We start from the raw sequence: 14,630 nt of genomic DNA, 5'->3' as shown, positions 1-14,630 counted from the left end.
ACGTCGGCGGCACGTCGAGTGACGCCGGCGTCACGTGATTCCCGGCTCGTTCGCGCCGGACGGCTCGTTCGGCCCAAAAAGAACTTTTGGCCAGCTTGGGGGGGTCAGGAGGCCCCCCCCAAGCTGGCCAAAAGTTCTTTTTGGGCCGAACGAGCCGTCCGGCGCGAACGAGCCGGGAATCACGTGGCGCCGCGTCACTCAGACGCGACGTCACGTGATTCCCGGCACGAACTTGCCAGGAATCACGTGACGTCGCGTCTGAGTGACGCGGCGCCACGTGATTCCCGGCGAGTTCGCGCCGGACGGCTCGTTCGGCCCAAAAAGAACTTTTGGCCAGCTTGGGGGGGCCTCCTGACCCCCCCAAGCTGGCCAAAAGTTCTTTTTGGGCCGAACGAGCCGTCCGGCGCGAACGAGCCGGGAATCACGTGAAGCCGCGTCACTCGACGTGCCGCCGACGTCACATGCTTCTCGCCAAGGATTGCAGAAATGACGTCCTCACTCCTCGCTCGATCACCAGGGAGTTGTGGTAAGTCTGGGGGGGGGATTAAGGAGGGTGAGGGGGTTTAAATTTTTTTTTTGCACATATGTACATATACCCAACTCATTGGATTTTTTTTATGTCCATATTGGCCGCAAGTGGGACCCCCTTTCGGACATAAGAAATATGAACATAAAATTTTGCTCTGCACATCCCTGCTAACAACCACTTAGTGTGCACTATCTCAGCATTAGTGCGCAGTACACTGAACGAGATAGTGCAGACTAGCTAGAGGTTAATGCGCATTAAGGCCCGTTAGTGCTAACTAACAGGTTAGTTAGTGCATCCTAATAGAACTTACAGCACATTAAGTATGTAGTAGTGCACTATAACTAATGTTAGTGTGCACTAAAAAATGCCACTTAAAAATTAAAAAGTATCAATTCAGAGGAGTTCGTTAGCTAGAAAAACAGTGCACACTAATTGGTATTACCGCGCACTAAGAGATATGCAGTGCGCAGTAACTCCATTAGTGCGCACTAACACGAAATACAAATTTAGCTGAAATTTCAGCAAAAATTGCTTTGTATATCGGCGCTACCGAACCATGACGAATTAGACAATATCATTGACATTGTCTAATTCGTGAAAAATGAATGCACATCCCTAATATATAATAATACCCCATACCAATCCACTGTGGGACCACACCCTGAGTTCTGTGCAGTGATGATCAACACATCCAAAAAAATGCAGGAGAACTAGAAAAGTTGCAGAAATGATTAAGGGGATGGAACCAATTCCCTTATGAAAAAGGCTTGATAGATTAGGGCTTTTTAACTTAGAGATGATAGAGAAGAGGCAGATGTTTATAAAGTCATGAGTGATGTGGGACAAGTTAAGAAGGAATGGTTAATTATTCTTTCCATGAAGCAACTAGTGGTAGATTTAGAATGAATTCTTGGAAGTATTTTTTCAATCAATGAATAAATAAGCTATAGAATTTGCCTGCCCAATATTGTAGTCAAAACTAATAATTTAGCTGAATTTATAAACAATTTGGATATGTTTGTAGGGGACAGATCCATTAACCATTATTTAGTCAGATAGCGTTAGTTGTCTCTACCTCCTGCTTTTGGGCAGAATATGGTCTAGGCTTTCCTATTGGGATTGATTGGGCACTTCCAAATGACCAGACTGGCCACTGTCAAAGACACGATGCTGGGCTCAATGGACCACTGGTTTGACCCAACTTGTCCCTTCTTATGTTCTTATCTTCTATTGCTTAAGTTCCATAGACTGTTTTCTCTGGTTATGCAGAGAAAACAGTTCATGGACTGTTTTCTCTGCATAACCTCTGTTTAAACAACAGTCTATCCAGTTGTTTAAAAAATGTATGTGCTGCTGATGCTGTTAGGTCTGTACCTAAATAATCAAAATACTTAAAATACTATGCATGGTATTCTTTTTTTCCAGAATATGAATAAACCATCAGAAACATTTATTTTTTTTAATGTAGTTGAATAAGCTTGCGTTGGATCTCTGCAGTTCCAATGTGCGTTCAGTGTGTTGGATCACTGCAGTTCCAGTGTGCGTTCAGTGAAGGTCAATATGAACTATTTATTTGTAGATTGAGTTGGAATATGTCTTTATTTAGATATACTAAAGATATATAAGTATTTTTTCCATATGCACTAAAAATGTTAATTTTTTATCTTTATCCTGCTACCAGGAAAAACAAACAACTTGAAACTTCCTGAAAAAACAAAATTCAGAATAAAACTCTGTTGAGTCTAATGGGTATTTCTGACATTCCCAGTGGTTCTCCTGATTGTTCTCAGTTTAGAAATGAATCTTTTTCCTGTCCCAGAAGCTTCAGGTCTTTAGATATTCGGGCTATGATGTACCTATTCTTGGTTGGATGCATTTTCATCACCATCTTTGGGAATCTAGGTATAATTATTTCAATCGCCCACTTCAAGCAACTTCACTCCCCTACCAACTTCCTGATCCTTTCTATGGCAGCCACAGATTTTCTTCTTGGACTCTTCATTATGCCTTACAGTATGGTCAGATCAATAGAGAACTGCTGGCTTTTTGGAAACCTTTTTTGCAAAATTCATTACAGCTTTGATCTCATGCTTAGTGTAATTTCCATTTTTCATGTTTGCTCTATAGCTGTTGATCGATTTTATGCTGTATGCAACCCCTTGCATTATTCTACTAGAATTACCATGCCAGTAATAAAGAAATTATTATTTTTTTGTTGGTTGGTATCTACTATTTTTGCTTTTGGAGTAGTTATAACAGACTCACATGTGTCTGGAATCAAGGACTATGAGATTTTAGTGGCATGCTTCAGTCTATGTCCAATCACATTCAACAAATTATGGGGAGTAATTATGTTTATTGTATGTTTCTTTGCTCCAGGATCTGTGATGGTAGGAGTTTACATAAAAATCTTTGTAGTGTCTAGAAGGCATGCAAGAATTATCAATAACTTGTCAGGAAATGCCATTGATGAGAAAAGGACTCAGCTGTCCAAGAAAACAGACCGAAAAGCTGCTAAGACATTGGGTATAGTGATGGGTGTGTTCCTTTCATGCTGGTTGCCTTTTTTTATCACAATGTTAATTTACCCTTTCTTGGAATTTTCTACTCCTGAAGTATTGTTTGATGCCTTAAATTGGCTAGGGTATATCAATTCCACCTGCAATCCATTAATTTATGGTTTCTTTTATCCTTGGTTTCGGAAAGCACTAAAATATATACTATCAGGGAAAATATTTGACCCTCATTCTCGTACAGCCAGCCTGCTTAAGTGACAGACCACCTGTGTGTCCCCTAATGTGTATTTTGTACTGTTTTTTATTCAGTTTCAAAAGAAGAAGGAGCTAATTAACAGTTGGAGATATATATGTTGTCTGTCTTGTTTTATGTGGTTGTAAGATATGTCACAGTAAAAATGGGTATAAAATCAGGATATGACACCTACTCCAGAGGTTTCTCAATCTTACCTGGCAAGTACCCAAAAACTAAGTATTTCCCATGCTACTGATGCTAGTAATAACAGTGGCTATTTTCTAAGTCAACTTGATTAATAGCAGGCCACAAGAACCTGGCAAGTACCCAAACACCACAAAGATCCCATGCTACTGATGCAATTAGTAGCAGTGGCTCTTCCCTAAGTAAAGTTGATTAATGGCATTTAATGGACTTCTCCTCCAAGATCTTATAGCAGTTAATGGACTTCTCCTCCAAGATCGTATATATGTCCATATTTTTGGTATGTCCATGATATAGGAATGTTGGAAACTGATTGAAAAAATTATTATTTGCACTTTTGTAATTTGCACATGTTTTTTGATATTGTATTAATGAGTAAAAATGATGTTATGAAATACTATGATGTAATGTTGTGCTAAATTGAAGTTTAAGATTAATCTTTGTTTACATTGTATATTTGGGTAATAAGATTGATGATTCCGTATATATATGTAAGGCCTCTTAAGGATTAGGGAATCTACATTCTCTCCATATTTGAGTACCATATCGGAGAGACATGAGGCACAGGTCCGCTAAGTTGGCAGTAGAAGTATGACAGAGAGACATGAGGTAGCAGGACCCTTTTGCTGGTAGTAGGTGTATTGGAGGCAAGATGAGAGGTAACAACAGTAAGCCCTGGGAAAAAGGGTTAGTGCAGATATAGAAAGAGATAATTAGGGGAGGAACCATTCGTGTGTAGCCTCTCCCTATGAGGGTGCTGGAATGGACGTCCCACTCAGGTTTTATAGCAAAGCTCTGCCAAGGGCTCTGGATGCAGTTCAGGAGGAAGATTGGAGACTTTTCCTCAATTATAATTTTGGCCTATCTGGGAGCCTGGGCTTCATCCTGCCTGGAATCCTTCAGAGCAGGTCGAGGGCACCACTGCCGTACTCTTCTCACAAGGTGCAGAGTGGTTGTTCAGAACATATTTTGGACTTTTACATGATAGGAGCCTTGCTGAATACCTGGGCCTTTCTTGGATTCAGGGCATGGGGAACCCTGTGACTGGGTCGCCCAGGGATAGGGAAGACCTGCCCCTGAAGTGGTGGTGACCATTGCAAAGGACCATTCTTGTGTTATTTCCTTTTTGAGAACCAGATGAAGTTATTTTTGAAGATCTGAGAGGAAGTGTTTCTGCCCCTCTTCCTAGCCATCAGCGGACTTGTGAAGCAGCAGTCCATCCAGGATCCCTCCCAAAAGGGATTCCCATTGAGGAAACAGAAAGAAAGAGCTACTGACTGCGAGAAAGAACTATTTACAATTTGGAGGACATCCAATCAGAATCTTCAGAAGCCTCTGGGGAGAGAGAAATTTTGCTCTCTGTGCAAGATCAGGTTTTGGCCAGCTTGGAAGGGGTTTCCTAACCTTCTAAGGGTTGCCCTACCCACTGGGACTGCCATCCTGCAAATCAAGATGGGTGGAAAGTTACCTTGTCTACTACAAAAAACTCCTGCACAGATAGAGAATTAAGCATTTGTAACCAGAGAAGAGAAAAGACTATGGCTCTGTATCATATTTATTGTACAATTATCCAATTGGTGTTGACAGTAAAGATTTTAAGTTGGACATTCATCCAGTGGCTCTAGTATGGCTATTTGGCACTCAGCACCCAGCAAATTTAAAGTACCCTTCTTCCCGGTATATGTAAAAGGAAGTTAGCCGCCCCTGCAGAGCGACCCAAGAGGAACTCTTTTATCCCCAAGCTCTGCGGAAAAGGAGCAAAGAAAAAGCCAGTCAGGGTCCCTTCTCCAAAGAGACTACAAATATGGCCCCAACTGTGCAGGATATGCACGCTGGGTTGGGGTTACAAGAGTGTTATAAGAGTGCTTTTTTAGAACATAGTATTCTTCCATTGGTGTTCATGTGTGTTGTATGTAACCCCTGGGATAGTGTCCCTTCATAGGACCCCAAAGACTTCATCTCAAATAGGGCTTAAGCTGGTAAAATCCTCTGTCAGGGGGGAAGATTATCTTTTAGGCCCTGAGTGTTGTTCAACATTTAATTGAGCATTCCAATCAATTCCACTTTAATGTCTCTTGTATACAGCATAAATTATCACTCTGGAAGCATTTAATGGTTTCCAAATTAACTTTTACTGATTAAAAGTGGAAAAGTTGATGAAACATTAAGTTACAAGGTCTTAGTATTTACAATCCATGTTACAGCTTCAGATCCTCTAATAAATCTGTGACTTTCAACTTTGAGCTGCCAAATAGTTTTCTCATCTCTAATCCATTCCAATTACGGTAATGGGATAGTTTTTAAGCTTCCTCCCACCATTTGGTGAATGAGATAGTTTCACAATTTAGAGGTACTAATTAAAATTCCCATTTTGCATACCTTTATTTCAATTGTTCAGTCATTCTCCTTATTTCCCTTTTGGTGAAACGTATCTCCATGCTCCTCTCTTCAACATCTTCATGATATAGTTCTGGTTTATACCAGATGGGTGCCTTCACAGCCTCCTTCTCTCCAGGAATAAACCCAAATCCATTCCTCACCCAGGACTTCTGAAGGTATATGTCATCTATGCTCTTGGGATGAGAGACACTGCTCCTTTTAGATGGCATACACTGAGCCCCTGGGCCGTAAGGTACTTGGACAGGTTGTAAAAATTGTAATCTTAATAAGAGGTAACCAAAAATAAAGGAAGGGTGGAACAACTTTTCTCCTTCAAAACCAAAAGGTTTCCAAAGTGACATGGTAAGTTTAGGCAAAGGCACCCGTTCCATGCTTCCATAATCAAGGCTCATCTTTAGGGACAAACAGGAGCAACCATAATGACATGCTGCCCCTAGAAGGGATAACTAAAGTGGCATGCTTTTATATACTCTGGGGACTCACTATGCCAGTCTCCCACATGGGCAGAGACATAAGGAAGAATTCAGAATTTTGCTGCCCTTAGACAATTTTACTGCTTTCCACCTCCTGTAATAGGGTAGTAGAGGGAAGGGGTGGCAAGAAGAAACATTTTAGTTTTGTTTTGCATTTCATTTTCGGGGGTTTGATTTTCCACAAATTTCATTTCATCAAATGTTTATTTTGTTAAAAAAACAAAATAAGCATTTAAACAAACAAAAAAAAAAAACCAGGGAAAAAAAAAAGGAATGGGGACTCTCACAGCCTCCCAAGCCATCCATCCATCCCTCCATCTGATAAAATGCTGGACCAAGGATACTCCCCAGCCTCCATTTACCCGAACTGTGGGGATCTGAAGCCTAGGCCCAGGCTGAAGCCTCGGCCTTGTGTAAGCCTTGTACATGGTAGGTCACCATGACATTGGCTTACGCACTACTCAAGGCTTAGGCTTTAAGACCAGGTCCTGACATTGGGGTGTCAGCGTGGACCCAGCCCTGATGCCAAGACCCGACTTGGAGAGCAGGTCTCGATGCTGGACCCTCAGCCTGGACCCAGGCCTGATGCTGGGACCTAACCTGGAGGCCAGGTCCTGACACCTAGGCCTTGGCTTTGGCTGGAGTCCGGTCCCTGGCCTGACACCATGACCTGGTCTGGATGCCATGACATGACCCAGAGACCAGGTCCCGAAGCCAGAGCCTCAGCCTAGGCCAGGGCCTGGGCCCAGGACCAACACTGCGACCCAACTCATAGGGTGGGTCCCAATGCTGGAGCCTCGGCTTGGACCCAGGCCCAATGCCTCGATCTCAACCGGAGGTCAAGTCCTGATGCTGGAGCCTCAGACCAAACCAAGGCCCGACACCATGACCCAAACTGGGAGCTCCTCTTCTTCATTGTCTTTGTTGTTTGAAAGCCACTTGACACCATCTGTAGGGGTCGGGTCTGGGCCACAGGCAAGGCCCAGGCATCAGGACCTGGCCTCTGGGTCAGTTCCTTGCATCTTGCAGCATCGGGCCCTCAGGTTTCAGGACCCAGCCTCCAGGTCAGTTCCAGGCATCAGCCTGGGCCGGGCCTGTACCTTGACACTGGATCCCCAGAGCAGGTTATGTTTTTTACTGTTTTGGGGTCTCAGTCAAGGCTGCAGCATTAGACCAGAGCCTCTGCCGAGACCCTAGCATCACGTTCAAGGCCCTTGCTTTGAGTCTCAGCCTATTCCTTAGGTGAGGCCCCAGCTTCAGGCCTGGGCCTAGCCCTGATGGATCAATTTTGTTTTCAAAACGAAATGTGAAAACCAATGACATTTCATTGGATTTTCATTTGTTTTGCTTTGATAACAAAATGAACCAAAATAAAATAATTTTGTGTAATTTCCTATTTTGTTTCTCCTGAATGCCCATCTCTAGCAGAGGCTTGTTCTCTGCTGCATGAGAGTCAGCAGATCTGGAAGGCAGCAAATCTTAGCCAGCTTGCTGCCCCTAAATGTTTTCCACCTTAGGCACAGGCATAATGGATGCCTATTGACAAATCCAGGGCTGGGGAGCTAAACCCACAATAATTGTCCCCTTGTGAAAAGTGGAAAAATCCTGTTTAGCAGAGATCCTGTAGGCTCTGTACATATTTAATCTTTGCCACTAAGAGAAACAGGGGAAAGAAAGTATTACTAAGAGAAATTATGAATGTTCACATTGTTAAGCACATTGAGCACACTGCGGAAACCGTAGGATATAAAAGTTGCTAAGTAAAATAAATAAAAATGAGAGTTAAGCTTGAAGAACAATGCAGGAAGAGGAAGGGGGATATAAGGAATAAAAGAAATTCTCTAGCTTAAGTTGCGTTTGTAAGGAAACTGAGGTACACTAGTGACCAGAACTGTTTCAGTGTATGGGAAAAATGTTTTATTTGCATCTGAAAGTTTCAGTGATTTAATTGTTTTACAAATTTTATTCTTCTACTAATAACCACTCTTCTTTCTTAAAAGAAAAGGACAAATGAAAGTTGGTACATAGATCAAAAGTCTGGTTCTTGGGAGAGTTTAATGCTTTTTGTGTACCCGTCACATTACCCTGAGTAGAACCACTTCTCTTTTATCTTTGCGTCTCTGCCTCTCCTCTCACCCTCCAAAGGCCATGTGGGTTTTCACATTATGCAAGCAGATACAGTAGAGAGAAAGAATTGCCGAGTTCAGCTGAGATCTCCTCTTCATTTAAATGCCTGGGAAGGCAGCGAGGTTCCCAGATTCCATCTCGTAACATAAGAAGTTCCAGTGGTGTCACCATAACTCAGACAGCGTGCAGGAGGGATCCAGAGTAGTGTACGCTCTAACTCAGCCATTTCACATTCTCTAGTAACGTAAGCTGGTCATTCATCAACATGCATTAAGGCCCTAACACATGTAGCATAAGCAGGGAAAATGTTTTTATGAGAGAGAGAGAGAGACAGAGAGAGACTATGTAGAGAGTCAATGTGAAATGCTATGTATGTACCACTGTAAGAGGGGACACTTGTTTGAAGCTAGCTAGAGACTACATTGTACACATCAACTTCTTTTGTTGGTCTTATCACAGGAAATGTCTTATCACATTTCCTGTTAATTCCTCTGACTGTATATGTACCGTGTGAGTTAAAAAAATAATGTTCCACGTGATAATGTACTATGCGCTGCGAGATTTATCTATGCAACGCAGTAACTCTACAATTTGCCTAACCATGCCCATTTTTTTTTATCGTGGGTGCTATTTCTGCTATATCTGTAGCAATTTGATGAATCTAGGGGTTAGCCAGACAGACACGCTGAATATAGGGTAGAGGTGATGAATTTTTTTAAGTTAAATTGTGGGTCTAGGATGACTCCTAGATCCCGTACGTGTTGGGAGAAAGAGAGGGGGGAGGGTGGGGAGCTAGGGGATGGGTGATTGAGATTGTGGTGATGGGGTGCAATAATCATGAGCTCTGTTTTCGAGGTGTTTAAGGCAAGGTTAAGTTTCGTAAGGAGGGTGTTGATGGAGGAAAGGGCGGTTGCCCAAATTTTAAGAGCTTGGAGAATAGTTTGGGTGATGGGTATGAGAATTTGCACATCATCAGCGTATATGAAATGAGGGAGATTGAGATCAGAGAGGAAGAGGCAGAGGGGTCTTAGGTAAATGTTAAAGAGTGTGGAAGATAGTGAGGGGCCTTGCGGTACACCGCGGGTTAAGTTGATTGCCCTGGATTCATGGTTTCCTATTTTGACTTTAAATTGCCTATTACTGAGATAGGATTTGAACCAGAAGAGTAGGATTCCTGATATGCCAATTTCAGATAGCCTGTCGATTAGAATACTGTGGCTGATGGTGTTGAAGGCTGCAGATATGTCTAGTAAAGCTAAGATGTATGATTGGCCTCTGTCAAGGCCTTTGATTATGAGGGAGGTCAAGAGTGTTTCCGTGCTAAGGTGTTTATAGAAGCCGTGTTGGGATGGGAAAAGAAGGTGTTGTTGTTCCATGTAGTCCGTTAATTGATAGTTGACAGTCTTTTCAAGGATTTTTGCTATGAATGGTAAATTAGATATGGGGCGGTAGTTTGCCAATTCTAGTGGGTCAAGTTTCGGTTTCTTAAGTATAGGCTTAACAATAGCTTGTTTAAGAGGGTTAAGAACAGTTCCAAGAGCCATTGATTTATTGACAATATCAGCTATGGGTTGCGAGATAGTGTTAGGAATGGATAGGAGGGCTTTGGTGGGGATTGTGTCTGACGAGTGTATGGCAGGTCTCATTTTTCTTAGTATAGATTATATCTCAGTGGCTGCTGTGGTCTCGAAAGTATGAAACTTAGTGTTGTGCTTTTTTGGGGGTGTTTTGCCAGGTGATGAAGAGGTGGGAAAATGAGTTGAGAGATTGGTTATCTTATCATGGAAATAATGTGCATGTTCATTACATTTGGTTTCAACATCCTCACAAGGTATGGGGTTTAGTGAAGTTTTTGTGATGTCAGAGATGAATGAAAAAAGGGTGTTGGGATTAAATTGTATGTTACGTATTCTCTGGGCATAGAAGTCCCGTTTAGTTTTAAGAGTGTTTTCACGGTATGTGTAAAGGAGAGTTCTGTACCTCGCTAATTGGGTTGGGGAGGGATCTTTACGCCTTTTCTTTTCTTGTGTTCTGAGGTGGTGCTTTAACATTTTTAATGCGGGGGTATACCATGGTTTTTTTGTGTTTACTAAGGGATCTACTACTTTTGTATTTACTGGGCACAATTTATTAGCAATATTGTTGGTAATGAGATTCCAGGAAGAAAGTGAAGATTCGGGATCAGTTAGGTCTAATTTGTTGAGATCTTCAGTGAGGGCATCTATAAGGTCATCTCTAGGGCAAGGTTTTCTAAATTGGATGGTTATTTTTGTTCTGGCACGAGTGAGTGTGTTTTTTATGGAGCAATTAGCTTTAATGTGGAAGTGGTCGGACCAGGGTACTGGTGTATATGTGGGAGTGTCTAGGAGGAGTAGGGAATTGATGAAAATGAATTCAAGGGAGTGTCCTGCTTTGTGAGTGGGATTTGATATAATCTGTTGGAAGCCCATGGCCTTAAAGGAGGTTAGGAGGGATTCGCAGGTGGGGGAGAGTGGAAGGGTGTCAATATGGAGATTAAAATCTCCAAGGATGATGGCTGGTATGTCAAGTAGGGATGTGCATCCGTTTTCCACGGATTTGTAATCCGCAACTTATTTTTTGCTATCTGTTAAATACGTGGGGAGGCGAAACGCATCGCGATCCTCCACGTATTAAACAGATTTCTGTTTTATTCGGCCTCCTAAATAAAAATTTAAACCCCCCACCCTCCTGACCCACCCAAGACTTATCAAAACTCCCTGGTGGTCCAGCGGGGAGTCAGGAAGCCATCGCTGCACTCGTTTGCTGGTTTCATCATGGCGCCGATAGCCTGTGTCACAGGGGCTACCGGTGCCATTGGTCAGTCCCTATCACATGGTCACCAGCGCCATCTTGTGCTCCTACCATGTGACAGGGGCTGACCAATGGCACCGGTAGCCCCTGTGACATAGTATGGGCAAAGGCTATCGGCGCCATTTTGAGTCCTGGCGTTGGACGGCAGGTCACTCCGGGACCCCCGTTGGACACACAGGGACTTTTGGCCAGCTTGGGGGGGCCTCCTGACCCCCACAAGACTTGCCAAAAGTCCAGCAGGGGTCCGGGAGCAAAATCCTTGCACACCGGCCGTCCGATGCCAATACTCAAAATGGCGCCGATCGCCTTTGCCCTCACTATGACACACATAGTGAGGGCAAAGGCGATCAGTGCCAATTTGCGACTCAAAATCGCCGTCCGATGCCAATACTCAAAATGGCGCCGATCGCCGTCATAGTGAGGGTAACCGAGTGCAGCGATGGCTTCCTGACTCCCCACTGGACCACCAGGGAGTTTTGGTAAGTCTGAGGGGGGTCAGGAGGGTGGGGGGTTGTAGTTAATTTTAATTTTAGCTGGGACAATAATTTAACTTGCCGTAGTAACGTATTTATAGATCGACAACTTATGGAATTCTCCATACTTCCACATGAAACGGAATTGACCCCCCACGAATACGTATCACGTACGCAACGAAAACGTTTTCCCTGCACATCCCTAATGTCAAGTGAGATGTTGGCAGTGATGAATTCAATGAGGGGGGAAGCATTTGCGTCTAGGATACCTGGGGGAGTATAGACAAGACAAATTTGTAGCTGAGTCGATTTAAAGAGCCCTATTTCAAATTTGGGAGGGAGGTTGCCCAGATGTTGGTTTAATGAGTGTTAGAATTGGCAGGTATTGCCTTTTAGAACATAGACTCATATAAATGGTAAACCAAAGGAGCCATGACAACAAAACTTATTTTCTATGGTGATATAGTTAGCATATAGGAAAAGTGCTGATCCAGAGAACTCAGTTGATAACAATAGCTGCTAATGTAAACAATTTCTTTTTCAATTTATTGCAGAATAAGCCCCAGATATACACAGCAGAGTTTTCACAGCACTATTATATCAGAAATTCTCACAAGAAATAAAATTCACTGATCATTTTATGGTACTGGAACTATGAAACGTACTATTACTGCTGAATGGCTCGCTCTGGAGATGATATGATTATAAAAATAATGCTTGATAAGGCAATAGAAAAGAAAGAATCACACTGAATTCTGCCTTTTTGTTAAAGTGACCTTTTTTTAACCCTTGAATGCCACATAACTTATCTAATGAGTTTTCAGATCCTGGGAAGGATATTTTTGTAATTAGCCTTTCAAACTAACAGGGTCATTCATCAAAATGCATTATTAAGGTTAGCGCAGGGCATGAATGCAAATTTTGGGAAGGGACAGGATTTATGAAAATGAGGTGCAATATCATACAGTTTTAACGCCAGAAATAACTACACCTTTTTTCCTAGTATGTCTGTGTGATATGGCCAAAATGGCCATAACGCAATTCATGTTATGCCAAATGACATCAAATCTTCACCGAGGTGTACTGTGCTGTTTGTACGTCTCACTCTGCTTGGAAAACTGGTCCCTAAACCCTAAACCACCACCAATAACTCACCTCGAGCTATTAGATGCCCCTTCTGTAGAGATATACATACTTGACTACTATGAAGGCCTCATAGGTAGTCTCTCTCTCCTCTCTCTCACTCTCACTGTCATATGAATCTAGGGGGTGAATTAGAAAAAAATAACAGTTTAGGATATTAGAAAGCTAAAACTGAATCAATTGTAAATATAAACTTATCAGAGCTAGCTTCTAGGCAAGGACTAGCTGAAAGCTAGAATGTGCAGGCCCGATAAGCTTGTTTTTCTGTTCATTTACATTTTTTTTCAGGTTGTTTCATTTTCCAAACCAGAAAAGAATATTAACACCCCCCCCCCCCCCCCCCCCGAAAAATCAACAAATATAAAACTGAATCAAAACGGGTTCCCCAAGGCTTTCCACATCTCCCTTTGCTCCTGTAAATGCTCAGAATGATGGAGAGGGTGGGTGGTGGAGTGAAAAAGGGGCCTGAAGATGATTGACAAAGCACTGGAGAGGAAGAGTTGGCCTGAAATTATATAACTATCTTTTGGTGGATTTGGAGAGATAGGGGACATGCCTAACAGTTTCAGGTGGAAGTGGGGTGAAAGGAGGGATTGGGCCTGCAGGCTAACTAACTTTTTTTTTTAATTTCTTTTTCAGCACTTAACTAGCTATATGCTTTGAATATAGACAATTAAGGAACAGTTATGTGGGTAAACGAACCAAGATAACATTAAACCTGCTCTGAGACATGTCCAGAATTAGCCAAATAACCTATTTAGCTAACTCTGAATATCAGAGTTAGCCGGATGCGTCATCCAGCTAACTGGCCTGATTCACTAAAGGCTTTTCTCCCATTCTCTGTTTATGTGACAATACTAGGGGTGTGCATTCATTTTCGACGTATTGGCATTCCGCAACGTATACGTCCCTATTTGTTGTATTCGTGGGGTCACGAAACGTATGGCGCCGGCCGTCCATTGCTCCTACCATGTGACAGGGACCGACCAATGGAACCGGTAGCCCCTGTGACATAGTGAGGGCAAAGGCTATCGGCGCCATTTTGAATACCGGCAGCCGACAGCCCGAGTGCAGGAGATCGCACCGGGACCCCCGCTGGACCACCAGGGACTTTTGATAAGTCTTGGGGGGGGGGTCAGGAGGGTGGGGGGTTGTAGTTAATTAAATTTAAAGGGTTGGGATGGGTTTTTTTTTGGGAAACGAATAAATATGTAACTAATGAATGGATCAGGGTCCCCCGAAAACGGATGCAACGGATTTGGCTCCCCACGAATATGAATACCGAAGGGGACGAATCCGTCCCTGCTGCACATCCCTAGAAAATACCTTGATGAATCAGGCCTTAAGTTAGCACCATCCTAGAATGCTCTCAGGATGCCTCTAATTTATCTGGATCCATTGTATCTTGTTATTGACCTAGTTGGATACAATTTATCTGGTTAAAGGAGCTAGATATAATAAGCTGGTCCAGATAACTCAAAGTTGTGTGTACTACAAAGCACTTTGATTATCAAGCTCTGTGAGACTCAAACTATGAATTCAACGGCTAATTTCAACCCTACTAGTCAGGAGTGGAATGTGCAGTCAGTGGTTCATTGTGTTATTAGCAGCCTTTGTGACGGCAGCAAGTCACATGCTTTCTGTTAATTGGCCCCTGGAGGACAACAAGAGGCTGGGAGAACTGAGCCCAAGGTGAAA

At 42.8% G+C, this 14,630-nt stretch overlaps 1 protein-coding gene across 1 annotated transcript; it reads left to right on the top strand.

Moving 5' to 3' along the window:
• Nucleotides 1-2,313: 2,313 nt before the first annotated feature.
• Nucleotides 2,314-3,303, top strand: LOC115088660 (trace amine-associated receptor 3-like). The gene has a single exon (XM_029596920.1). It carries the CDS (start codon nt 2,377-2,379, stop codon nt 3,301-3,303), a length of 927 nt encoding a protein of 308 aa, XP_029452780.1. The 5' UTR covers nt 2,314-2,376.
• Nucleotides 3,304-14,630: the final 11,327 nt, after the last annotated feature.

This window comes from Rhinatrema bivittatum, chromosome 3 (genome assembly GCF_901001135.1).
Source record: "Rhinatrema bivittatum chromosome 3, aRhiBiv1.1, whole genome shotgun sequence".
NCBI lineage: Eukaryota > Metazoa > Chordata > Amphibia > Gymnophiona > Rhinatrematidae > Rhinatrema > Rhinatrema bivittatum.
Note: the sequence above shows the minus strand (reverse complement) of the source record. Positions and strands in the feature narration are given on the sequence as shown.